Genomic DNA, 27,792 nt, shown 5'->3' with positions numbered 1-27,792 from the left:
AAAAACTGATAGGCAGCACTGATGAGGAGCTACTGACAGGCATTACTGATGGGGCACTGATAGGCATTTCTAGAGGGAAACAGGCTAGCAGCTGATGGGCATCTTTTGATGGTGGCTGTGCTGATTATCAGCACAGACCACCCTCTGACAGGGAGAGCCGCTGATCGGCTCTCCCCGCCAGCGTGAACCGAGGAAAGCCATTTACCGGCACTTCCTGGTTCACGCGATGACCGGCTGTGATTGGTCACAGCTGATCATGTGGCAAGAAGGCTCTGTTAGAGACTTCATACCACGATCAGAGTTGAGGTGTGTCAGTCTGACACACAGCACCTCCGATTGCTGTGCTGCGTGCCCTATGACGTCCGATCAGATAACACAACCACTTTGCCGCCGTCATTTTGTTTAGGGCGGGCGGTAAAAGTGTCCGAACTTTGTAGCTCATAGTAACCAAGCACTTCAATTGATCTTTTCCCAGTGAAGGTTGTGAGGAAGACCTTTCTGCTTTCAGAGTGACAAAACATGTGCATTGCTAATATTTTCCCATGCCCTGGTACATTTTTAATGACTGTGCCTCCCAGAACTGCAGTTACTCAAGTAATGTACTTGTTACCCACATCATTGCATTCTGAATATCTTGAATATATGAGTTGCTGTACACATCACATATATTTGGACATTACATTTATACAATAATTACTTTCCATTTTTAGTTGAGAACTGTCCTCAATTATTCTCTTGAAGTAGAGTTCATCCAAGAAATGGATCGGAAGCCATTGATCCCGAGTCCCCTATAATATAGGGTAAAATCTATAGGCCGCTAGCAGGAATTGAATGGGAGATATATTACACTAGAAAGTATATATTGTTTTAACCTGTGTAATCTATAACACTTTTAAAGTTTAAAACAAAAAAAAAATATGTAATATATACAGTATCTCACAAGAGTGAGTACCACGCCTCACATTTTTGTAAATATTTTATTATATCTTTTCATGTGTATAGCTTGCATGACGGTGTAAATTTATTGTCCCCTCAAAATAACTCAACACACAGCCATTAATGTCCAAACCGCTGGCAACAAAAGTGAGTACACCCCCAAGTGAAAATGTCCAAATTGGGGACAATTAACCATTTTTCCTCCTTGGTGTCATGCGACTCAGTGTTACAAGGTCTCATGTGTGAATGGGAAGGTGGTGTGTTAAATTAGGGGTCATCGTTCTCACTCTCTTATACTGGTCACTGGAAGTTCAGACCTTGAAACTGAGCTGCAGCATAGGGGCCAAGACCATACAGCCGTTTAATAGGACAGGTTCCACTCAGAACAAGCTCCGCCATGGTCAACCAAAGTAGTTGAGTGCATGTGCTCAGTGTCTTATCCAGAGATTGTCTTTGGGAAATAGACATGTGTGCTGCCATCATTGCTGCAGAGGTTGGAGTCAGCCTGTCAGTTCTCAGACCATACGTTGCACACTGCATCAAATTGGTCTGTATGGCTGTCATACAGAAGTAAGCCTCTTCTAAAGATGATGCACAAGAAAGCCACAAACAGTTTGCTGGAGACAAGCAGACTAAGGACATGGATTACTGGAACCATGTCCTGTGGCCTGATGAGACCAATATAAAGTTACTTGGTTCAGATGGTGTCAAGCGTGTGTCAGCAACGATGTGAGGAGTACAAAGACAAGTGAGTCTTGCCTACAGTCAAGTATGATGGTGGGAGTGTCATGGTCTGTGGAAGCATGAGTGCTGCTGGCACTGGGGAGCTACAGTTCATTGAGGGAACCATGAATGCCAACATGTACTGTGACATACTGAAGCAGAGCATGATACCCCTCCCATTCGGAGATAGGGTCGCAGGGCAGCATTTCAATACAACAACCTCAAACACACCTACAAGAAGACTACTGCCTTGCTAAAGAAGCTGAGGGTAAAGGTGATGGACTGGCCAAGCACGTTTCCAGAACTAAACCCTATTGAGCATCTGTGGGGAATCAAACGAAAGGTGGAGGAGCACAAGGTCTCTAACATCCACCAGTTCCGTGATGTCGTCATGGAGGAGTGGAAGACTACTCCGGTGGCAACCCGTGAAGCTTTGGTGAATTCCATGCCCAAGAGGGTTAAGGCAGTGCTGCAAAATAATGGTGGCCACACAAAATATTGACACTTTGCGCCCATTTGGATAGTTTCACTTAGGGGTGTACTCACTTTTTTGGCAGTGGTTTAAACATTCATGGCTAAGCGTTATTTTAAGGGGCATTTCTTCAGGGTTGTCACATGAAAAGATATAAAATATTTACAAAAACATAAGGGGTTGTACTCACTTTTGTGAGATACTGAGTGTATGTGTATTTTTTATATATATATATATATAAACTTATATTTATATTACACAAAAGTGGCTGCGGTGCCTAGGTACCTCAAAACATAACTAATGTAAATTCTTCAAGCTGTGTTTTTTACAGAAGCTCATAATAAAAGGCTAGCATGCATTAAGAGGAATCTTTTGGGTACCTTACCAAAGCAGCAAACATATGAACACTTTTACTAGTAGCAAAATATATATCTCTATGACAATCAGATAAAGATGAGCACATTTTTTTTCAACCCAAGTAAATCAACAATTTGTGACTTTTATGGCCTTGAATACATATGGATTTGTCTAAGGATTCATGCATTTATGCAATTCATTAAACTAGGATTTCCTGGATTCCAAGATGAGATTGATGATTCTGTGATAACCCTCATTTGAGCATCACTAATAAATAATGTCACTAGCTATACTCTTTGTTACAGTGCTTCCAGAAAGTATTTACATCGCTTCACTTCCAAAATGAATTAAATTCATTTTTTTCCTCAAATTTCAACAAACAAAACCCCATAATGACAACGTGAAAGAAGTTTGTTTGAAATCTTTGTGAATGTATTAAAAATAAAAAACACACACACACACACACATATATATATATATATATATATATATATATATATATATATATATATATTTTTACAGCCTTTAATAAAATTTGTTGAAGCACCTTTGGCACCAATTACAGCCAAGTCTTTTTGAGTATGCTGCTACAAGCTTGACACACCTATTTATGGGCAGTTTCTCACATTCTTCTTCGCAGGACCTCTTAACCACTTTCAGACCGGACCATTTTGCTGGTAAATGACCAGAGGTCTTTTTACACTTTGGCACTGCGCTGCTTTAACTGGTAATTGCGCGGTCATGCAATGTTGTACCCAAACGAAATTTGCGTCCTTTTCTTCCCACAAATAGAGCTTTCTTTTGATGGTATTTGATTGCCTCTGCGATTTTTATTTTTTGCGATATAAACGTAAAAAGATCGCAAATTTTGAAAAAAAATGATATTTTCTACTTTTTGTTATTAGAAAAATCCAATAAACTCAATTTTAGTCATACATTTAGGCCAAAATGTATTCAGCCACATGTCTTTGGTAAAAAAAAAGTCAATAACTGTATATTTATTGGTTTGCGCAAAAGTTGTCACATCTACAAACTAAGGTACGTTTTCTGGAATTTACGCAGCTTTTAGTTTACGACTGCCTATCTCATTTCTTGAGGTGCTAAAATGGCAGGGCAGTACAAAACCCCCCCAAATGACCCCATTTTGGAAAGTAGACCCCCTAAGGAAATTGATAAGTGGCATGTTGAGCCCATTGAATATTTTTTTTTTTTTTTTTTTTACACAAAGTTGTCATTAAAGCGGGAGTCCACCAGGGACTCCGCGTTTTTTTTTTTTTTTTTAAAAGCCAGCAGCTACAAATACTGCAGCTGCTGACTTTTAAATAGTGACACTTACCTGTCCAGCGCGCCCGCGATGTCGGCACCCGAAGCCGATCGCTCGCTCGGCTGCCGGGTCCCGCCGCCATCTTGGGTATGGGAATCAGGAAATGGAGCCTTTCGGCTTCATTTCCCGGTTCCCTACTGCGCATGCACGAGCCGCGCGGCGCAATCCGGACGGTCCCCGCTGCCTCTGGGAGCTGTGTGTTTCCCAGCAGGCAGCGGGGCACTTGCTGAAGGGGGCGGGCGCTGCGGAACGTACGCCCCGTTCCGCAGAGAGCTAGCCCGGAAGTGGGTGCAGTTACCTGGATTATCCAGGTAACTGCACCCCCCTCCCCCCTGAAAGGTGCCGATTGTGGCGCCGGAGGGGGGGGGGGGATTCCGATGAGCGGAGGTCCATTTTAGGGTGGACCTCCGCTTTAAATGATATATTGCTCACACATGCTATGGGCATATGTGAAATGACACCCCAAAATAAATTCTGCTGCTTCTCCTGAGTACGGGGATACCACATATGTGGTACTTTTTGGGAGCCTAGCCGCGTACGGGGCCCCGAAAACCAAGCACCGCCTTCAGGCTTTCTAAGGGCGTAAATTTTTGATTTCACTTCTCACTACCTATTACAGTTTTGAAGGCCATAAAATGCCAAGATGGCACAAAACCCCCACAAATGACCCCATTTTAGAAAGTAGACACCCCAAGCTATTTGCTGAGAGGCATGTTGAGTCCATGGAATATTTTATATTTTGCCACAAGTTGCGGGAAAATTACAAACTTTTTTTTTTACACAAAGTTGTCACTAAATGATATATTGCTCACGCATGCCATGGGCATATGTGAAATGACACCCCAAAATAAATTCTGCTGCTTCTCCTGAGTATGGGGATACCACATATGTGGGACTTTTTGGGAGCCTAGCCGCGTACGGGGCCCCGAGAACCAAGCACCGCCTTCAGGCTTTCTAAGGGCGTTACAGTTTTGAAGGCCATAAAATGCCAAGATGGCACAAACCCCCCCCAAATGACCCCATTTTGGAAAGTAGACACCCCTAAATTTACGGGTACACTAGTGAGACTAGGTAATAAATGGCGGGTGCCCTGAAACTATAAAAAAATAACTAACCAACCAGCGTCACCTGTAACAGTTATATGGTGATCACTGGTGAAAGGGTTAACTAGGGGGCAATCAGGGGGCTTTATGCGGTAGTATATGGGGGTCCCTGGTGCTATAAAAAGCTGCGGCGAACCTAAATACCTACCTGCCTAACTAGCGTCACCTGTGACACTAATACAGCGATCAGAAAAACGATCGCTTATTAGGCTGGGTTCACACTGGAGCGATGCGGGAACGCCACGAATCCGCGGCGGGTTCCCGCATCGCATGCCTCCCGGCGGCAGTTCACACTGCCCTATGCGAACTGCTGGGAGGGTCAGTGAAATGTTAATGACACCCCCAGATCAGTTCGCAAATCGCAGTGCGATCTGCAAACTCGGATCGCATGGTGTGAACACCCATGTGATCCGATTCTGCTGCGGACCAAAAAAAGGGTCCCGTACGAGTTTGCGGGGGGTGCGGCGGGTGCAACGCGAATTCAGCCATACTATCTGTATGGCTGAACTCGAATCGCACAGAGATCGGATGTGATTTGCACTGCAGTGCGGTGCGAATCACATCCGTTCTCATAAACCGCTGCAATGTGAACCCAGCCTTAGTGACACTGGCGACGGGGGGTGATCACGGGGTTAAACCTTTATTGGGGGGGTTAGGGGGGTACCTTAGAACTAAAGGGGGCTAACCCTAACTGCCCTAACAGTTATTACAGTCACAAATGACACCCGCCGTGTGATCAGGGGGTTAAACCTTTATTAGGTAATAAATGGCGGGTGCCCTGAAACTATAAAAAAATAACTAACCAACCAGCGTCACCTGTAACAGTTATATGGTGATCACTGGTGAAAGGGTTAACTAGGGGGCAATCAGGGGGCTTTATGCGGTAGTATATGGGGGTCCCTGGCGCTATAAAAAGCTGCGGCGAACCTAAATACCTACCTGCCTAACTAGCGTCACCTGTGACACTAATACAGCGATCAGAAAAATGATCGCTTATTAGGCTGGGTTCACACTGGAGTGATGCGGGAACGCCACGAATCCGCGGCGGGTTCCCGCATCGCATGCCTCCCGGCGGCAGTTCACACTGCCCTATGCGAACTGCTAGGAGTGTCAGTAAAATGTTAATGACACCCCCAGATCAGTTCGCATATCGCAGTGCGATCTGCAAACTCGGATCGCATGGCGTGAACACCCATGCGATCCGATTCTGCTGCGGACCAAAAAAAGGGTCCCGTGCGAATTTGCGGCGGGTGCGGCGAATGGCTGAACTCGAATCGCAGAGATCGGATGTGATTTGCACTGCAGTGCGGTGCGAATCACATCCGTTCTCATAAACCGCTGCAATGTGAACCCAGCCTTAGTGACACTGGCGACGGGGGGTGATCACGGGGTTAAACCTTTATTGGGGGGGTTAGGGGGGTACATTAGAACTAAAGGGGGCTAACCCTAACTGCCCTAACAGTTATTACAGTGACAAAGGACACCAATGCAAAAAAAAAAAAAAAAATGCATTGGTGTCACTGTGACTGGGGGGGGGCAGGGGTAATTGGGGGGGTGATCGGGGGGTAAAGGGGGGGGTGTGAGTGTGCCTGGCATGTTCTACTGTGTAGTGTAGTGCTTGTGCAACTCACCGATGCTCTCTCCTCGGTGCCGGAACGAAAAATACCGACACGGAGGAGAGATTACATAACTTCCTCTCCTGTGTTTACATTACAGGAGAGGAAGTGATGCAATGCTTCACTCCCATTCGTCAGGAGCGATCGTGAGGGGGTGGCCATGAACGAATGGCCGCCTCCTCATCACCGATCGCTCCTGCACGGATACCGACCGCCGCAGGCACCGGGCGGGGGCCCGATAGGGCCCCCGACCCGCGGGAAGGCAGGGACGTACATGTACGCCCATATGCCTGCCCGTGCCATGCTGTCGACGTACATCGTCGTGCGGCGGTCGGGAAGTGGTTAAGCTCCATCAGGTTAGATGGGGACCATCGATGCACAGCCATTTTCAGATCTCTCTAGAGATGTTCAATCGGGGTCAAGTCTGCGCCACTCAAGGACATTCACAGTGTATTCCCATAGCCACTCCTTTGTTACCTTGGCTGTGTGCTTAGGGTTGCTATTCTTCGCCACGATATAAGGTCCAGAGCAGGTTTTCATCAAGGATGTCTCTGTACATTGCTGCATTCATCTTTCCCTTGATCTTGACTAGTTTCCCAGTTACTGTCGCTGGAAAAACATGCCCACAGCATGATGCTGCCACCATGCTTCACTGTAGAGATGGTATTGGCCAGGTAATGCCCGATGCCTGGTTTCCTCCAGACATGGTGCTTGCCATTCAGGGTAAAGGGGTCAATCTGTTTCATCAGACCCGAGAATTTTGTTTCTCATGGTCAGAGTCCTTCAGGTAACTTTTGGCACACTCCAGGCAGGCTGTCATGTGCCTTTTACTGAGAAGTGGCTTCCGTTTGGCCACTTTACCATACAGGCCTGATTGGTGGAGTGCTGCAGAAATGGTGGTTCTTCCGGAAAGTTCTCCTCTCTCCAGAGAAATGCTGGAGCTCTGTCAGAGTGACCATCTGGTTTTTGGTCACCTCCCTGATCAAGGCCCTTCCACCCTGATCACTCAGTTTGGCTGGACGGCCCAATCTAGAAAGAGTTCTGGGGGTTCTAAACCTCTTCTATATCTTTCATAGATGGAGGCCCTGTGCTCATTGGGACCTTCAATGCTGCAGAAAATTGTCTGTACCCTTCCCCAGATCTGTGCTTCGATACAATCCTTTCTTGGAGGTCTACAGACAATTCCTTGTCCTTCATGGCTTGGTTTGTGCTCAAACATGCGCTGTTAACTGTGGGACCTTATATAGACAGGTGTGTACCTTTCCAAATCATGTCCAATCAACTGAACTGACCACAGGTGGTAGAAACATCAATGATTTTTTTTTTTGTATTTTTTTTTTAATAAATTTCAAACAAACTTTTCACGTGGTCATTATGGGACATTTTTGGAATAAGGTAGCAACATATCAAAATGTGGAAAAATGTGAAGCTCTGATACTTTCTGGATCCACAGTAGATGAGCATGTTTTGTGGTAATCCTTGGTAAATAAAATTTTTGTTCTACCTCAAAGTACATAAATTTCAATCCAACATACATGTACAATAACTGTCAACGCACATGCTTAGCATGCATTGTGGTATTCCAAAAAATGCTGTAGGTGCCTTTTTTGTGGGTTAATACGCTAGCAACCTACTCAAAATGAATGTGCTTCTTTAAAGCAGGGCACCATAATGCAAGAAAACCCCATTGCTTTAACGCACACAAAGTGTAAACGGGTTCTAAGGTTTCAGGCCACATTTGCACAGAGCTGAGTTAGCGTGTCGACTTTATGCTATTTATTTTTTATTTTTTGAATATTAAAACCTATAATGTATTTACAGAATGAGACGATTGAGAGCTTTAAGGGAGAGCTTTAAGCCTTTCTCCATTTTCGGTATATGTTTTGCTTTGGCCAAACCTGTGATAAAGGAATTGAACAATGTGTGTAATGTCTTCCCCAGTCAGGGAGGAGCTTACACTACATGTGTGATCAGACTGCAACATGTGTGGTCAAGTTTAGGGATGAGAGAATTAAGTGGTCCATAAACATATGAGGATAGTTAGAATGTATACACGATTGGCAGTTTGACACACAAATATAACAGCTTAGGTTGGCCAAACATCATGCTCGTTGACATGCAAAAGAGAAGGGGATGAGTATTACTGGCAGATGCTGCCAACAATAGTAATTGGGTCAAGCTTTTTAATCTGCCTGATCAATTCTTCTAGACAGAGGGTGGTAGATCTCCCATGGACATTAGACTAAAGCTGGCCATATATGTATCAAAATTCAGCTGGATCAGCAGGAACCGCCTGAAATTGATCCAGCTACAGTGTCTTGAAAATTTAGTCATACCTCTTGAAATTTTTCACATTTGGTCATGTTACAACTAAAAAACATGCATTTATTAAATTTATAAAATTTGGGATTTTATGTGATAGACCAACAAAAAGTGGCACATAAATGTGCAGTGGAAGGAAAATTAAAAATGTTTTTCAATTTTTTTTTTACAAATAAATATCTGAAAAGTGTAACTTGCATTTGTATGAGGGTGATGTGCAGTGTTAGTTTTCCGCCACCCCACATATCGTTTTTGCTTTTAGGCCAAAAAGTTTAATTTTGGGTTCATCTGACCAGAGTACCTTCTTCCACATGTTTGTTTGCTGTGTCCCCCACATGGCTTCTTGCAAACTGCAAATGGGACTTCTTATGGCTTTCCTCTTGCCACTCTTCTATAAAGGGCCAGATTTGTGGGGTGAACGACTAATAATTGTCCTGTGGACAGATTCTCCCACCTGAGCTGTGGATCTCTGCAGCTCTTCCAGAGTTACCATGGGCCTCCTGGCTTCTTTGATTAATGCACTCCTTGCCCAACCTATCAGTTTAGGTGGATGGCCATGTCTTGGTAAGCTTGCAGCTGTGCCATACTCTCTCCATTTTTGGATGATAGATTGAACAGTGCTCGGTGAGATGTTCAAAGTTTAGGATTTTTTTCACTTAACCCGGCTTTAAACTTCTCCACAACTTTATCCATGACCTGTCTGGTGTGTTCCTTGGCCTTCATGATGCTCTTTGTTCACTAAGGTTCTCCAACGAACCTCTGAGGGCTTCACAGAACAGCTGTATTATACAGAGATTAAATTACACACAGGTGGACTCTATTTACCAATTAGGCGACTTCTGAAGGCAACTGGTTCCACTAGATTTTAGTTAGGGGTATAACAAAGAGCTGGATACAAATGCACGCCACACTTTTCATATATTTGTTTGTAAAAAAAATTGGAAATCCATTTATTAATTTTCTTTCCACTGCACAATTATGTGCCACTTTGTGTTGGTCTATCACATACAATTCCAATAAAATATGTTTAGGTTATTCCTTGTGACATGACAAAATGTGGAAAATGTAAAGGGGTATGAATACTTTAAGGCACTGTATGGGGTAGGCTGCTTGTACTGAAGTCTAATCGATCAGTATATCAGGGTTTATTGATCACTGCCACTGGCTATAGCCAGCAACCATGATCATTGTATTCCGACAGTGGAAAAATCTCCTGCTGTCAGAACGCAATGGCGCAGCAAAGGGGATTTCTCCATCAACACTGAATGTGGTAGTAAAAAGTTGATTGAGACTGGCCATTATAGTGGTAGTAAACTCCCGTGTAAAAGAAAAATGGTCCCCCTGCAGGTTAAGGTCATAATGTGCTAGTATACATTTACCTGTAAAGCGGATCCCTCCAGTGGCATGCTGTCACTGCTGACAGGGCTTCCATCTTCACACAGTCTTCCTTCTGGGTTTGCACACCTTGGCTGTTTGAATGCCCGGGCCGCAATGACAACCCCCCCCCCCCCCCCCCCCACGCATAAGTTACGTGCGTGGCACAGTGCTTTAAATGGAAGGCAGTCAAAGCACAGTGCACAAGTTCCCCGACAAGACGGGCAGTGCCCGTTTAGGAGATTCTTATCGTACTTACAGGCAAGCCTGTTTTAGGCCTACAGTACCTGTAGGTACAAGTGAAGAAGAAAACATTACTGCTTTAAAGGCATCTGATGTGTTGACCCTAAATTTCCTTGATGCATAGACTTAATTTAAGGGGTACACTTTGTAGATAAGTTCTGCTGATGTCTAAAGCACTCGATTTTGCCAACAGATTTTCCAAATTTTCTGAAAATCTCTACACCTGACCAATTCTCCCTTATACATATGTTGGGGTAAGTGTAGGATAACCAAGCTGGGGGTCCTGGCACCATCTAGGATGGGCAGAGGTCTTCCCCTATCATTTAGGTTATCCAGAAGGATCTGTGATGAGATAGAAAGGCATGATCAGACAATCCTCTGGCATCTGAACTGCGATACAATTTCTTAAACACATTCACATCATACAATGTATGCAAGAAGCTGGTATGCTGAGAAACTAAATCTAATCACACATTTCAATTGTCAACAAGCCTAGTACACACCATTGAAAATGTCAATATGTGAACTATTTTACCAGCTAAAATATTTGAAAATCTTAGTCTTGTGATTCACACATCTCCACATTGCATATCCGGGAGGGTGACAGAACTTTCTCCATTAGAATGTACACCCTAACAATTTCTCTGCATTGCTTTTGTTCTGTTTAATAAACTATAAGTAACATTTTGTCAAATTTGTACGATAGCATGCAAAACATAAATAAAATATTGCTCTCATCAGACATTCAGAGCTGTCCTGTGTCTTCTGCAGATTTCATTTGTTATCCCAAAGAGCCTTTCTAAATTTTTATCCTTGACTGTGGATTGATTAGCCTTTATGCTGTAGAGATCTAAGAGTGGAAGTGGTTGAGCAGTTTACCAAACTAACATTGGCAGGGCTGATAACATTCAGCTCACAAAAAGCTGTGTGCTGTCATCCCACAACTAGAAAGGAAGACCCGAGTGCATTTTTTAGCAGAACAAGATATTTTCCATACTTGCAGGGTAAGGGTCTTAAACCACTTTCAGACCAGACCATTTTTCTGGCTTAAGACCAGACCACTTTAACTGACAACTGTGCGGTCGTGCGACGTGGCACCCAAACTAAATTGATGTCCTTTTTTCCCCATAGAGCTTTCTTTTGGTGGTATTTGAAAACTAATTTTTTTTACTTTTTGCTATAATAAATATCCCCAAAAATATATATAAAAACATATTTTTTCCTCAGTTTAGGCCGATATGTATTCTTCTACATATTTTTGGTAAAAAAAAAAAAAAAAAAAAAAAAAAAAAAACGCAATCAGCGATTGTTGATTGGTTTACGCAAAATTTATAGCGTCTACAAAATAGGGGATCGTTTTATGGCATTTTTAATATTTTTTTTTTTACTAGTAATGGCAGCGATCAGCGATTTTTATTGTGACTGCGACATTATGGCGGACCTTTGGGACCACTGTCATTTATACAGCAATCAGTGCTATACAAATGCACAGATTCCTGTGTAAATGACACTGGCAGTGAAGGGGTTAACCAGGGGGTGGCAGTGTAGGGGTTAAGTGTGTCCTAGGGGCGTGGCTGTGTGTTAGTGAACACTGATTTCTGCTCCAATCACAGGGAGCAGACATCAGTGTCATTTGTTACTAGGCAGAACGAGGAGATGCTGTTTATTTCTGCATCTCCCCATGAGACGATCACGGGTATCCTCGCGGCGATCGAGTCCGCAGGATCCGCAACCAGACGCATGGGGGTCATGACCAGCGCGCACGCAATGGCACAGCGGCATTCTTAAAGGGACGTACCTGTACACCCATATGCCTGTCCGTGCCATTCTGCCGATGTACATCGCCGTGTGCCGGTCGGGAAGTGGTTAAACACTTTAATATAGGGCACTTTCCCAACCCTACCTGCCCAGGCCAATTTTCAGCTTTCAGCGCTGTCACACTTTGACAATTGCGTGGTCATGCAACGCTGTACCCAATTGAAATTTTTATTACACGACTAGAGCCTTCTGGTATTTAATCCCCACTTAGTGTTTATTTTTTGGTAAAAAAATAAAATAAAGAAAAAATGAAAAAAGACAGAACATTTTGAAAAAAAAAAAAATTATTTTTACAGCCAACACTGTGGCTGTAAAAAACACGAGGTACGCCAACACTGTTATGCCCTGTGCCCTCAACCTGGCTAGAAGTAGGGCCAGTATTTTTGTGAATACCCGTGATGCTGTGGCTAGCCCGAAGGGTAAGGCCACAAACTGAAAGTGCCGTTGTTCCACTTCGAATAGCAGAAACCTTTGGTGAGCAGGAAATATAGGGACATGCAGATATGTGTCCCTGATGTCGATGGACACCAGACGTTCTCCGCCTTGTAGGATGGAGACAACTGACCTGATCAACTCCATTTGAAATGAGTGAATTTTTAGGAACAGATTTAGATTTTTTTAGATCCAGAACGGGCCTGACATCCCCATTCAGGCCTGTTTGCGGTGGCAAAGCCGAATAGAAACCCAAACCCTGCTCTTCTGTGGGGATCTGCACGATCAGCCCCTGAGTCAACAATCGGTCCAATGCTTGAAACAGGGATGGTCTTTTCTCTGGATCCTTGGGAACGTTTGATCTCAGAAAGTGAGATGGTGGAAACTCCTGAAACTCTAGTTTGTATCCTAGAGTCACTGTGGAGAGAGGCCATCTGTCCTGAGTTTCACTCTGCCAGACTTCTGTGAAAAGCAGAAGTCTTCCCCCCCACCTTGGTGAGGGGAGACGCCTCTTCATGAAGAGGTCTTAGTATTCTGCTTTGTAGTCTTGCGGCTCCAGGTCTTCCTGGGCCTGTCCTGATTTTCCTCTGGAATCTGAAGGTGGAAGCCGTCACCACTGCCTAGAGGTGGATGCGCTTGGCGCAGGAGAGAAAGTCAGTTTAAATGAAGGATGTTTATACTTTTTGACTGGCAAAAGAGTACTCTTTCCACTGCAAATTGTTTTGATGTATTTATCCAACTCATTGCCAAATAGTCGGTCTCCATGAAATGGGAAACTAGACAGTAGGTTTTTGCAGGGTGCGTCGGCAGACCAACCCTTTAGCCAAAGGGTCCTACGCATGTGTACTAGCACAAGTGCAAGGCGAGACGTCTGGTGAATAGAATCCTTCATAACATCTATGGCAAAACATAATGCTTTTGGTAAATCTACCAACTGGCTGGCCTGTTGTGCAGGGAGCTCGTTAAGGACCTCTGTGAACTGGTCTTTTAAGGACTGACAGATGCCTATAGCTGCAATTGTAGGCTGAGCAACAGTACCTGCTAAAGAAAAAGAGGATTTTAACAGGAATTCCAACATTTTATCTGTTGAATCCTTTAGCACCCGTGCATTGTCCACTGGACAAGTTAAACTTTTATTCACACTGGAAATCGTAGCATCTACTGCTGGAACTTTCCATTTTTTGGTGACTTTTTCCTCTATAGGATAGAGAACTGAGAATCTGTTCGGAGGGAGAAAATGCTTATACGGATGATCCCATTCAGTGTCAATAAGCTTCTCTAGTAATGTGGGGACTAGAAACGCATGCACTGGTTGTGAAGGTTTCAAGGAACCCAAAGAAGAAACCAGACTTTCAGCTGACTATGTTAAGGGTAGCATGAAAGTGGAGCGAACCATGCCCGTAATGATTTGTACCTCAGATTGTGAAGCTGAAACTTCAAATCAATAATACACAAACGCTTTCCCTCACAAACGTGCATCACCACTGCACTAAATATTATGAAAATAAATCCCTTAACCCCAGCCGCTATTATAAACAATATCAATAGTGTAAACAGGTTCTATACACTATTACCCCCTCTAGAGGAGTTTTTAAGAGATTTTACAATATGATTGAAAGAAAAGAAATAGGTGGACTTTGCAGTTCCTATGCTTTCCTCTTACCTTTTCCTCGCTGCAGGATACTGCTGTAAACCGACAGATCCAAAATTCACCCATCACGACAGGCAGCGTGGTTAAACCTTCAAAGACTGGGGCCCTTTTGATAGGGTTTCCACTCCTTTGGACCATGTATAGCACCCCTCAGGACAGCTTTAGGTAATGTAGCAAGACCAAAAAGAGTCCTGGTTCCTAGGGTCCAGCCCTCAAAGAGGAGCATTGCAGGCAAAACCTTGTTCTTCTATGTGAGGCCCGGGTACCATCCTGGAGCCGCAGTAGCGGGATGAATCTGGTTGTGGAGGCTTTTTAAATCCAGCATGGATCCCTCCTGGAGCTCCACAGAGCAAATCTTCACTCGTGCCAACACCTTTAGACACTGGTGAAAAAACTGAGGTACTCCTGGAAGGAGGAGGGGGTTATATAGGGGAGTCAAATTGCTGTATTTGGTGTGCCAGTGTCAACACCTGAAGGTAGCTATAACCCACTAAGTAAATACTTAAGGCTCTGTGTCCTATGATGTACGATAAAGAAAAAGTATTTCTTAGTTTCCATCAGTAAATGTTATTAATAAGTAATTTTTCTCCTTCATTGATGTGCGCTAAAGAGGCTGCACTTATGATCAATGATAGGCTGCACTGACTGGTATCGCTGATGGGCACTGATTGGTGTCACTGATAATCAAGGCACTGATCAGTGCCCTGATTACCTTTACAGGTCTGCCCTGCAAGGAGATGCCTCTGATCGGCTCTCCTCGCGTCATTTTTTCTGTATTAGTGAGAAGAGCCAATCAGCGGCACTTTCGTGTTTACATGCGAGTGGACACAGCCGATCACATGAGTAAAGAACCGGTGATCGGGTCGCGCCTACGGACATGGCGTAGCCACCAAGCTGCCCCCCTGAGTGCGCGACAGAGGTGACACTGGGGCGGGGACATTTCATCATCCAAAAACGAGAGGGAATCCTGCCTGCCGTCATTTTACTATACAGTGGGTGGGAGGTGGTTAAAGGGTTAAAACCTCGAATCTGGAAATGTGCATGTACTGCAGTTAAGTACTATGTACTTTTTTTGCTTTAAAGAAGTAAAGGCATTTTTTTCCCATTTTGGGTAGAGTAAGGGAGGGCTAAAAACTGCTGTCAATTTTAATTTTTTCGCATCTGCGTTGAAGGGGGGAGATTTCCCTTCACTTCCCGTCTCATAGCCAAAACAGAAAGTGAGAGGGAAACCCTCCAAAATATACAAAGAAGGGTGTATCTCCCTAATAAGGTCACATGCAGCAATAAAATATTGACAGGAGTCCAAATTCCTAACTCTACACAAAACCTTGAAAAACGTTTCCAAAAAAAGAAGGTTTGCTCCTATACATGACAGGTAAAGAGGACTGACAAGCGGTGGAAATGTTATCCTCTATGAATGATGAAGCTTTATTTTAATCAAAAGGATGCAGCAGCATTAATCTGCTTTGCATATCCAACATACAGGAACATTTTTGGGAACTATTCTGGGAAGATCTTGCAGCTAGAGCAAGATTAGCATATTTTCAATACCTGCCGACATAGGACAAATGACCTAGAGCTGGGGTTGGCAACCAGTCAATCGCGAGCTACCCGGCTATCTGACAGGTACACCGCAGCCCAACATGCCCTCCAGCTCCTGTCACCTGTGCAATATGCACAGCAAGTTTTCTTTTACTTTCCCTTATGGAGAATGCTGAATGATAACCATGGAACTATGGGGCTTGGAGCTTAACTTCATTCATAACAGAGAGAAGGCAGTACCCAGTATATGACCCACATCTAGGATTCCCCATACGGACGTCGGTTGGAAATACGGACGCCATACATCTGGTTCCACCACACAATACCGTATTGAGGTTTATTTTTCTCCTTATGGAGATAAGAGTTCGGTGAGCATTTCATGGCTGTCAAGTCACGAAGATCAACATCTTAGAACATTGGTGTTTATCTAGAAGATTTGTCACTTTTATTGACACTCATGATTGCGGTTATTGATAGTCCCTTTTTGGACTCGCTATATATGTATTTATTTATTTTATTCATTCACTCATTTTGGATTAAGTTTTATTGTGTCGATTTGGATTATTTCACTTATTATCCACATGTTAGAGTTCACTTTGAAATCTGCACAGATTACTAGTATCAACAAGATGTCTTGTTGTAAAGGCCTAGAATGGAACTGGGCATAGGGCACTGCCTCGAAGGAGGATACCATGCTCCCTAGAAGACTCGTACAGAGCTGAATGGAGGGTTGTTTAGTGCACTTTATTGGATGCACCTGAACTTTCAGGGCACAGATCCTTAGAGGTGGCGAGAATACTCTTGCTTAAATTGGATCTAGGATCAGACCTAAATACTTTAGACTTTGAGCTGGATTGAAGGCTGACTTTCAGTATTTTTTGCGATCTAGCCTAAGCTTTTCAAATACTGCATTGTGCATATTATGCTCTGTTCTAGAGCCTGTAATGAGTGATCTCTGAGCAGGTCATCCAGATACCTGGGCACTAGGATCCCTTGGGTCCTTAAAAGACCCAGTACTGGTGCTTGGACCTTTGTGAACACCCAGGAGCTGTAACAAGCCTGAAGGGTACAGCCATAAACGGAGAATGACGTTTCTCTACTGCAAAACATAGGAACCTCTGATGAGGATGAAAGATAGGTATGTGTAAATATGCGTCTTATTTTGATGGAGGCTAGAAAGTCTCCCCTCTAAGGTGATGCTATTCCTGAGCGGACAGACTGTCCGAAAGGACTGTAACAGACACTGGTTCAGGGATCTTAGGTCCAAAATGGGCCTGGTGTTTGTATTTGGTTTCTGAACCATAAACAGGTTTGAGTAAAACCCTGTGCCCCTTTCGGATACTGGAACCTCTACAATCACTCCTTGATGCACTAGATGATGTAGTGCCTGAAGCAACAAGTTTATTTTTTGAGGATGTGAGGGAACGCTGGATCTTAGAAACCTGAGGGGGAGTCCCCCCCCCCCACAACTCCAGCTTGTAACTGCGAGATAGAATTGGGTTCACCCACTCATCCCGAATTACTGTTCTCCAAATGTCCGCAAAGTGCAGCAGCCACTCCCCCACTTGATAGAGTGGGGGTGTCCCCTCAAAAGGAAGGCTTGGTGCTGGGTTTAGAAGAATTTTGGACCCAGGGCTTATTCTGGCCCTACGGCTTGGCCCTGACACTAGCGCCCTGTTGGTGGCGGAACCTCCTTGACGCTGAGACATTGGAGAAAGCAGTCCCTGAGGTTTTAAACAAGGGATGTCTGGTGCTTTTCTTCACAAGAAGTAGAGAACTCTTCCCTTCGGTAATCTTTTGGATATATTTGTCCAAATGATCACCAAATAAACATTCCCCATGGAAAGGCAAAACTGGCAATAATTTTTTACGAGGAAGTTTGGCTGACTAGTTCTTAAGCCACAAGAGTCTGCGCAAATGTACAGACGAGAGAGCCAAACGAGAAACCTGCTGTATTGAATTGAAGGCGTCAATAGCAAAACACAGTGCTCGAGAAATATCGGTCTTACTTTCAGGCAGACTGTCCTCTTGGTTAGACCTATTAGGCCATTTGACCTGATCCTTTACGGACTGGCAGATACCAATTGCTGCAACAGCTGGCTGAATAGCTTAACTGGCCAAAAAAATGAAGACTTTGACCAGCAAATTGGTCCGGTCTGAAAGTGATTAAAGACCAGACCACTTTTTGCGATTCGGCACTGCGTTGCTTTAACTGACAATTGCGCGGTCGTGCGAAGTGGCTCCCAAACAAAATTGACGTCCTTTTTATCCCACAAATAGAGCTTTCTTTTGGTGGTATTTGATCACCCCTGCGGTTTTTATTTTTGCGCTATATACAAAAATAGAGCGACAATTAAAAAAAAAAAAAGCGCATTATTTTTTACTTTTTGTTATAATAAATATGCCCCAAAAATATATAAAAAAACATTTTTTTCCCTCAGTTTAGGCCGATATGTATTCTTCTACATATTTTTGGTAAAAAATCGCAATAAGCGATTGATTGGTTTGCGCAAAAGTTATAGCGTTTACAAAATAGGGATAGTTTTATAGCATTTTTATTAATAATTTTTTATTATTATTTTTTTACTAGTAATGGCGGCGATCAGCGATTTTTATTGTGACTGCTACATTGTGGGGGACCCATCGGACATTTTTGACACATTTTTGGGACCATTGTCATTTATACAATAATCACTGCTATATAAATCGAGTCCGCGGGTCCCGCGACCGGACTCACGGAGGTCCCGACCAGCGCGGGAGTGCGCCGCCGGCGGCGTGCTCCCGATGGCAGGGCGGCAAATTTAAAGGGACGTACATGTACGCCCATTTGCCTGCCCGTGCCATTCTGTCGACGTACATCGTCGTGCGCTGGTCTGCAAGTGGTTAATAAGGACTTCAATTTCTTGTCAATAGGGTCTCTCAAACTCTGTGCATTATCTACCAGACAAGTTAAGCTCTAGTTTCAGGAAGAGACTGCTGCATCTACTGCTGGCATGCTCTATTTTTTAATTAACTTTTCATCTATGGGATATAAAAGGGAAACCCTCTTCGGGGGAACAAAAATCCTGTCAGGATGTTCCCAATCAGTATACACTGCCTGTTCCAACAGGGGGTGTAGAGGGAAAGCCTGTGCAGCCTGAAGAGGCCTCAGGGATCCCAATAAGGACCAGGGGGCTCAGTCACCTCTGCAAGAGAGACAGAACAAACCATTTCGGTCAGTCAGGATCAAAAGCCTTCCTGACAGAGGCAGACATCAACTGGATATCTTCTTGTCCAGATTGCTCGGAAACAGACTCATCGGCTGGGCCCTCCACATGGCCCTGAGCTTTAAGCTCTTCCCCATACTCAACCCATTCCTGCTCCAGACTAGGAGACTACAGGGAGGAGGATCTGTCATGCTTCCTGCCACCCTGCAGGATGGAGGCAATCATGCCAGCAATCCTGCTGTGCTCTAACCCGGATAGGGCCGAGAACAGTTCCTCCTTGGTGATAAAGGGTGACGCAGCAGCATTGACTATAGGCGCAATACCAGATAGGCGCAGTGGGTCAGATTGCCTAGAAGCCTCTTGTCCTTCAGGGGATACACCACTAGGAATATGGAACTAATGACGACATAGGTGTGCCCTTCCCTAGTGTTAGTCCTGCTCCTCTTATGAAGACATATACTATCCACAAAAAAAAAAAAAAATGAACTGCTGCAAGTGTCTGTTCAGAGCCTGCTCTGTGTCCCATAGCTGCCTTCTGGAAGTACCGCATGCTTGGCCTACACAGATTAAATAAGCTTGGTTTGCGCTAGAGCGTTTTGTGCGTGCACACGTGCGTGGCTGTATTCGCAGATGATGCAAATCCTTGTGCGCCCATATAAAGGCTACTGCACATGTGCTGCGAAGCCACGAGCGCCATGGCTGCCAAACAACTGGCAACTGTTCCAATTGCCCTGGTGGAATGAGCCGTGACAGGAAAAGGGGACACCGCCCCTTTAAAAGCATAGGCCTGAACCACGATCTGTCTGATCCACGAGAAACCGCTAGACCTTATTTTCAGACCAGCCGCCGAGACAGAGTCCGACTTTCGGAAGGAAGCCGTAGCAGACAGATATTCCCAACCAAAAGGGAGAGCCACAAACTGGTAGTGCTCTTCCCCGACTGCAAATCGCAGGATATTCAGGGACGCCAGGAAGTCCAGTGACCACGTAGCGAACTGATTCCATCCTGAACCTTTGCACTTTCACAAAGCTGTTGAGGGCCTTCAAGTTCAGGATTGGACATACCCCCTCCCTTTTGGGGACTACAAACAGATTGGAGTAGAGTCCCTGAAACCTTTCCAGTGTCGGTACAGGCACTATGACCCCGCACAGCAGCAAGTCCCGTACTGTCCGGAACAGGGCTTCCCAACAAGCCGGAAGTAGAGGTAGGTTGGAGGGGGAAAAAAAAACAGTTTCTTGTCCACCAAACAATCTTGTATCCTGATGAAACCAGTTCGCAAACCCATTGGTCGGACAGTAGGGAGATCCACCGAGCTGCAAACTCCCGAAGACAACCCCCCACCTGAGAGTTGGGTGGGGGCAAACCTATACACGGTAACATTTTGGGCTCGCAGATCTGTTTGGCTTGCGAAACCAGGGACACTTCTGTCCTTCAGCAGGCGCCTTGTTGGACTGGGAACGCTTACTTGCTGACCTGGACGGACGAAAAGAAGTTTCCGAGCGGAAAAAGAGGGCCCTTGCCTACCGCGTAGCTCCTTACCCTTCTTGGACTGTGGGAGCAATGTCCTCTTCCCATCTGTAACATTTTTAATAATGTCATCCAGTGAAGCTCCAAATAGCCTCTCACCTTGGAAGGGCAAATCCGCCAATGCTTTTTTAGATGCCTGGACCGCAGACCAGCATTTCAGCCAAATCAGGCGCCGTAGCACCACTGCGGATACTGATGCTCTAGAGAGCAGGGGGACCGTATCCAGGGCCGCATCGCAGACATACTTAAGGCCATGCACTAACTGATCTGCCAGTTCTACGCAGACCGGGGAAGACTGTTGCTTCTCCAATTCACGGTGCAACAACTCTACCCATTCAGTAAGCGTCTGCGACACCAAGGCTGTGGCTAGCACAGGTCGTAACGCTGACCACAACACCGTAAACATGGACCGGCCCCACTGCCTCAGCCCTCCCATCAGCAGGGTCCTTGAAGGCAGGAGTCCCTTCTACTAGAATCGTGGTTACTGGTCGATACCGGGGGGTCAATGATCGGAGGAGATGCTCATTTTTTTCAGGAGGCTCTCCTCAAAGGGGTAACGCACCTCCATTCTTCTTGGGACTGAAAAGGCCCGTTGCGGGCTTCCCCATTCCCCACACCTATGGGCTTTACCCCCCCTTGCGCCCGTACACTGCTTCCACCCTGGCAAAAAAAAAATGTTGCGCTCTAAACTATAAACATAAAAATAACCAGTGAATATTATAAGCATGAAAAATATTGTGATCCTAAAATGTCCAAAGGAAGCACTGTTATATAGAGTTATCAAATGATATCAATGAATTGTATTAGTGTCCGAAAGTTATCCAAACAGTATCCAGTATATGTGCAATATTGGTGACACCAAGTGAAAACATCCACAAACTAAATGACTTTTGCTGAACAAATCCCATCACCGTACGAAGTGTGCGCTTACCAAACGTAAGAAAATGAATGACTGTAGCTTACACCCAAGCCAGGGACTTTTGCTCAGTTGGTATCTGGAAGCGATCTGATCGTCACATCTATGGAGGGATCCTCCCGCCCATCTGTAGCCACATGCAAAACCTCCACTGGCAACAGCTGGTGTTGCAAAAGATTTATTGGATGCAAAGTAGGCTCAAAAAAAGGAGGATGAAATGGCCATAGGTAAAACCTGAAGGGTGTTTGTTTTTTATATTAATAAACGCTACATGCTCTTAAAACAAATGTAAATAGATAAAAACCGGCGGCCAGTTGCAGTATGAACACCCATGCTTGCAAACAGCGGGGCGTAGTGCGCGGTGACGTCATTATGACGCTCCTCCCGACGTGTTTCGCCACAGATTTGACATCGTCTTGTGGCAAAGGTGGCATACTGACGCACCGCTTAATATACATAAACCAAGCCTCGTTCTGAACCGTGACTGGCTGGTTACAAAGATGCCATCTTAGATGTGGGAAAGCAACTACCTGTTACCAGTAGCTGTATCACCTCTAGGCAAAACAAAAATAAGTTCAATTAATCTTTAAAAACAACCCGCATATCTTTAAACACAGACACCGCGAATCGCAAACAGCGCCAATGTCGGCACAGATTTGTAGCCGAACAGTGACGCTGCCAGTACCATACACACATGTCTAACTAAACAAACTATTGAATCCTATCTTTTTAATTAATTGAACAATAAATTGCCAGCAAACATAAACCCTATAACATATGCTCAGTTTGGTATCTATAGGAATTCCCTATCAATGAACCAAAAAAGGGACCATAAAAGCCAGCGCAGCCCCCTCGCCAAAGCAGAGCCCCCATGGCCAGGCACATACACTGCATCTCATGCCCAGTCACACAGCGGCCCCAGTAGGGAGGAGGAGGCAATGAGGCATATAGGGAGAGTGAGAGACCCCCTAGTTGACCTCCCTGGGAATGTCCAGCTGCTCCATCCTGCCGAGGCAGGGAGAGCCGTACTTACTCCTCATGTCGGGATTGCTGGACGCATTCCACCACAGACTCATCACCTGAGCAGTACGGGATGGCTGTTCGCCACGGTACACTGTGACACAGACAGCAGTAGCCCCGGTCATATGTGTGCCGCTGAGCATATAGCTCACGGCCGCCCCTGGAGCGGAAGGGGCATGTGGTGGCTGACCCAGTGTGTAGCTAGGGTCTGCTCGCGCTCAATGGCCAGGCTGGGGAGACTACAAGGATCAATATTATCCAGCCTGTTACCCAGCTCTGCTGTTTGTAGATCACAGGATCAAAATTGCAGAAAAAATTTCCAGGACCAATGGCCCCTCAGGGAGCCAGGTCCTTCTACATTAAGCAGAAAAAAACTGGGCTGCAGGAAGCAGGGTGAGGGGTTATAGCCAGAGGGACCGCACCCTGGGCGGTGCTGTGCAGTCTTGCTGTTTTTACATGTTCTGCATAGTCCTCTCCTGAAAGTGGCGTGATAACCCTAAGGTCAAGAATTAAAGGAGCTGTGTCCCTCAATGAACGAAAGAGAAAAGGTACACTTTGCAAACCCACAGCTAGCCCAAAACTCCCCCGTATGGTCACCGCACACAGGTGTCCAGCCTCTAGCTAGCTTGACTGATTGTTACAATCACTAGGACACCCCGCATTAATAAGTAAAGCGGTTTCACTAACCAGTCCAGGCGCAGGGCAGCTTAGAAACTAAGAGCCCAATCTTCACCCTTCATGGTGGGTTCCTGTCACTCGAGGACCTTCAAAGAATGGGTACCTTTTTATGTTTAGGATCCACTCCCTTGGACCTGTACAGCACCCTGCAGGAATGCCTTAGTTGTGTTCTCTAGGATTCCACTTCGCAGGGTGCAGTGCCCAGAGGCCGCATTACAGGCAAAACCTCGCAGGATCTGGAGTCTTCTTTGTGAGGCTTGGGTACCATTCAACTAAGCATAAAAAGCCCTTGTCAAATGAATCCGATCAGTCAATCCCTTGAGTCTTGATTATTTGGGACCTGGAATTTTGGAGGTCCGGAGTAACATTCGGGTGGGAAAAGACATCCACTCCAGACTACGGGGACTCCAGTCTCTACTGGGTTAGCAAGTCTCAATGAAGCAGCACATAAAACAGGAAGCGCTTAGTATCGGGCGTGGGAAATAGGAGAGAGACCTGTTGGAGTGCTGCAAATGTGCTGGGAGCTGCCAAACACCCAGAGTTGGACTGTGCTAACCTTGGGGTAAATTGCATATAAAAAATAAGTTTTTTTTAAGATTCTTGTGCTGAAGATAAGTGGTCTTTGGAAAATTACACCCCCTTAATGTGAATTTTAAATACCAGCAAAGTTAAAGCAGGCATCACACAGTGTCTGCACACGTATTACTGCAATAAATATGTTTTTTGTGACCCAGAGAAGTAGGGTGTCCCACCTTTGCTCCAAATCTAGTTCTAGCACTAACCCTGCTCACATACATTCTGCTGGGGTAGCACAGCAAATAACAGAAACATGCTCCTTTTTTAGTAATAAGAATGCCAGGGTTTTGGCATTAGAGTGAATTAAAGTCTGCTTCCTGAGCATGACCAGGATAGGCAGAGCCACAGAGAGAACACATTCGTACGTGGTCAAAAGGTACATACAACGGTTCTGTGGTGCCTGCTCTTAGGCACTGCTGTTAGTAAAGACATTAAATAGATCCCTTTAAAGAAAAATGTATAGTGGTTTTGTACATTATTTAAGGGGTAGATCTCTGCTGGTGTGTAAAGCATTCAATTTTGCTGGCAGATTTCTCCTATTTTCAGAATATTTCTGAAAGACTAGACCTCCCTTATTCATGTTTGGGAAAATGTAGGATGATCAGCGGGGGGTCCTGGCACCATCTAGGGTGGGCAGAGGTCTTACCACCAATGATTTTTTAAATGTGTTCAGATATAAGGGGAAGATTGGACAATCCTCTGGCTCTTGTGCTGCGCTACAATTCCCTAAACATGTTCACATTATACATGTGCAAGAAGCTGGCATGCTGAGAAACTAAATCTAAATCACACATTTCAATTGTCAACAAGGAAGCCTAGTGCACACGATTGAATGTGTCAATATGTGAACTGTTTTACCAGCTAAAATATTTGAAAATCAGTCTTGTGATTCACACACCTCCTGCACATTGCATATCTGGGAGGGTGACAAAACTTTCTCTATTATGGTTAACGTGAATGTACACCCAAACAAATCCACCCCCCCCCCCCCTTTTGGTCTGTTTAATATACTATAAGTAGCATTTTGTAAAATTTTTTGATAACATGCAAAATAAAAATAAAAATATTGCTTGGAAGAAATTCAGAGCTGTGTTATCTCAAAGAGCTCTCTTAATTATCACTGACTGCATATTGATTAGCCTCTATGTTGTAGAGATATGAGACCTGAGTGTATTTCTAGCAGATCAACAGGACATTTGTAGTGGCTTTGTACAGACCTTATGTCCAGACCTTCCCCCTTATTATGGTCTGGACAGAATTTTAGAACAAAGTCTGTTCTCATTCAGGTAAATATGAAATATTGTATATGTACCTGAAAGTTATGAACCAATATATCAAGCAAACAAAGCTTTAAACTCCTTTTTCCACTGTATCGTTACATCATTTGTTGCAGAAAGCCTATTTACAAAGCTCAATAACATAAGCTGAGGTTAACACAAAAAAGTGGATAAGTAAGAGCAAAATTTAAAAGAACACACAAAGTGACAGTTAAAGAGAAACTATACTGATTCTTAAAGCCCATCTCTAGCATGATAACCCTAACAGGTTTACAGCAGCAAACATTCTATGGAGCAAATGGCCATCCTGCAGACATACTTCTAGGTCCTGCAAACCATTAGGTTTACATGCTGGGTTTAGTACTGCTACCCTCTGTACTTTCTGGCTTCTCAAGGTGTAAGAGCCGCATGTCTAATAGACTCTAGCACTGTGGTTGTGTCACTGTGTTTTGAGACTTTCAACACTTACATCCATAGTGGCCATTAACAGTAGCAGGAGCTGTGCTAATCCCAGCATGTAAACAAATTGATTTGTAGGACACAAATATGCCTGCATGGCGTGGCTTTGCAGCTTAGGAAAAGGAAACATTTTGCTGCTGTGAAGATGTTAACGTAATCATGTCCAGATTGGTTTTTAAGAAATTATATGTAGAGTGCTTGTAGGAAGTATGTGAATCTAGATGAAGGAAAGATGCCTCCAAGACCACAGCATCTATCAGGTTACCGTAATACATTATTGTGAAGTTCTGTCTCTTTAATGTGCATTATTTCCAAATTACAGCAATGAAAACACCAATGTGATTTTACTGTTTAATAAACAAGTCTACTGATATCCAAAAAGTAGTGTTGCCTGTGTTTTTTTTGTTGCAAAAGCCACTACTGTGCGCTGCTCCCAGGTGGTATAAAGTTAGTACGTAAATGCTCATGCCAAGCGCTCAAAGCTATTGCACATGACACTGAACTCGTGCATAGAGGTTGAAAGGAAGTACCTTGATGAGGGAGCGGCTGCATGAAAACTGCAGATTTAGAGCAAGGCAGAGAAGCTTCACAGACACAGAATGAAAGGGGTGGGGATACACAAAAAAAAAAACACACACACAAAGAATATGAATAATGGTGGAAAATAAAACACCACATGGATGAGACACAACATGTATGGCATTATGCAATTACAACTTATGTGATGAGCCAACGGTGTGTGAAAACAATCTGTTGTGTCACAAAAGGCAATTGGTAATTGACCATTAAAGACCAAAACAAATATAGGTTTGCATTACTTTACACTGATGCTATGTTTTTGCTTAGAATTAAAATATTAAGCAACTTCTTAATAAGAGTAATTAACCCCCTCCCCCCCACCCAAAAATAAATAAAAAATAAATAAAAAGGAAAAAAATAAAGTATAAAAACAAAAATGGGTATATAATGGGGATAACATTAAAAAAATGTTTATTTTATATTAAAATCAAGACACTACCTATAGCAAAGCACTCATTTATCTAGTGAATGTCTGAAAATGAATAAAAAATTAAATAGTCTGGCTGTTATGAACAAAACACCTGCACGCGCCCACCCAAATTTATGGCACAGAAATTGCACTAATAACAAAAAGGTGCTCAGGCATTTATCTTCAATAAGCAATTATTATTACACCCATCAACACTTGTGTTTGTTTTTTCCTACATTACAGTTCTATAGCTCCACTCAAGTGGACATACAGCAAAATAGTTTAAGAACCAGCATAGATTTGACACTCACCTGGGGAATGCTGGGAAGTGGCAAGGGAGGTCATGGAATTTGAAAGGTTAAGGTTTGCAGTAATACTCAGTTGGCTCTGCACAGCGGGAGGATAAGGAGATGTAGGTGTCAGCAAAGACTCCTCACTGGCTTCTTCATCAATTACAGGCAAGTATTTGTCAATCAAGGCATCGAGAAATTTCACTATCAGCTCTGCGTAGTCTGGTATCTGCGTTTGCTGACAAAACAAGGGATTCAGATTAAAAAAATTACAGCTCCCATCCAAATATAATCATTCTAGCACTGAAACATTTTTTGCAAAGAATAGATGGAGTAAGATCCCAGCATGCTTGCCCAAACATCAGCTCTAACTGATGCATACACAGTAAGGGTTAATGTCAACAGGAGTGCTAGTCAAATGTGGCATTTCCCAAATTCAAACACATGCAGCTGTGTTCAAATTTAAAATTCAGCTTTAGACCAGAAAAAACTGACCCTATTAAACTATAAGCTTAAATAAAAATTTGTTTGATCCACCTAGCAATGGTGAAGTAAGAAGGGGGGAATTCAATTGCCTAAGAGAGGCAGTAGCTTAGAGGTAAACTGCACATACTATGTCAAGATGCAGAGAAATTGCCATTGGATGTTTCAAAGCAGGACATAAGGAAGGAGGGTCAATGTCCTGGTTGAGTTGGAAAGAAGAGACTACCTTCGGGAGAAAGGAGACTTTAGGTCTCAAGAAAAAAAGAGTCCTTGTGCAATGCTAGCAAGCATGATAAAAGCCGCTAACTCAGAGACCCTCCATGCAAAAGGTGATGGCAACAAGAAAGGACACCTTGAGTAAGGTTAGGCAAAGGAATATCCTTATTTAGTTCAAATTTCTGCTTTGAAAAGCTGTGAGAATTAGACATCGGTCCCAATGCGACACAGGAGTGTGTACAA

At 44.1% G+C, this 27,792-nt stretch overlaps 1 protein-coding gene across 4 annotated transcripts in view; it reads right to left on the bottom strand.

Moving 5' to 3' along the window:
* NF1 (neurofibromin 1) overlaps positions 1-27,792 on the bottom strand; it is a 436,753-nt gene that overhangs the window by 5,584 nt on the left and 403,377 nt on the right. For 2 of the 4 annotated variants that reach the window (XM_077482413.1, XM_077482415.1), the window contains 2 exons: positions 26,872-27,088; positions 26,103-26,156 (listed from right to left, as the gene is read on the bottom strand). In XM_077482413.1, coding sequence (XP_077338539.1) covers positions 26,103-26,156; positions 26,872-27,088 — 271 coding nt within the window. The remainder of the gene's footprint in view (positions 1-26,102; positions 26,157-26,871; positions 27,089-27,792) is intronic. The other 2 variants (XM_077482414.1, XM_077482417.1) reach the window with 1 other exon arrangement.

This window comes from Lithobates pipiens, unplaced genomic scaffold (genome assembly GCF_037356315.1).
Source record: "Lithobates pipiens isolate NorthernLeopardFrog02 unplaced genomic scaffold, aLitPip1_a1.2 Scaffold_16, whole genome shotgun sequence".
Classification (NCBI taxonomy): Eukaryota; Metazoa; Chordata; class Amphibia; order Anura; family Ranidae; genus Lithobates; species Lithobates pipiens.
This window is presented reverse-complemented; position numbering and strand designations above follow the sequence as displayed.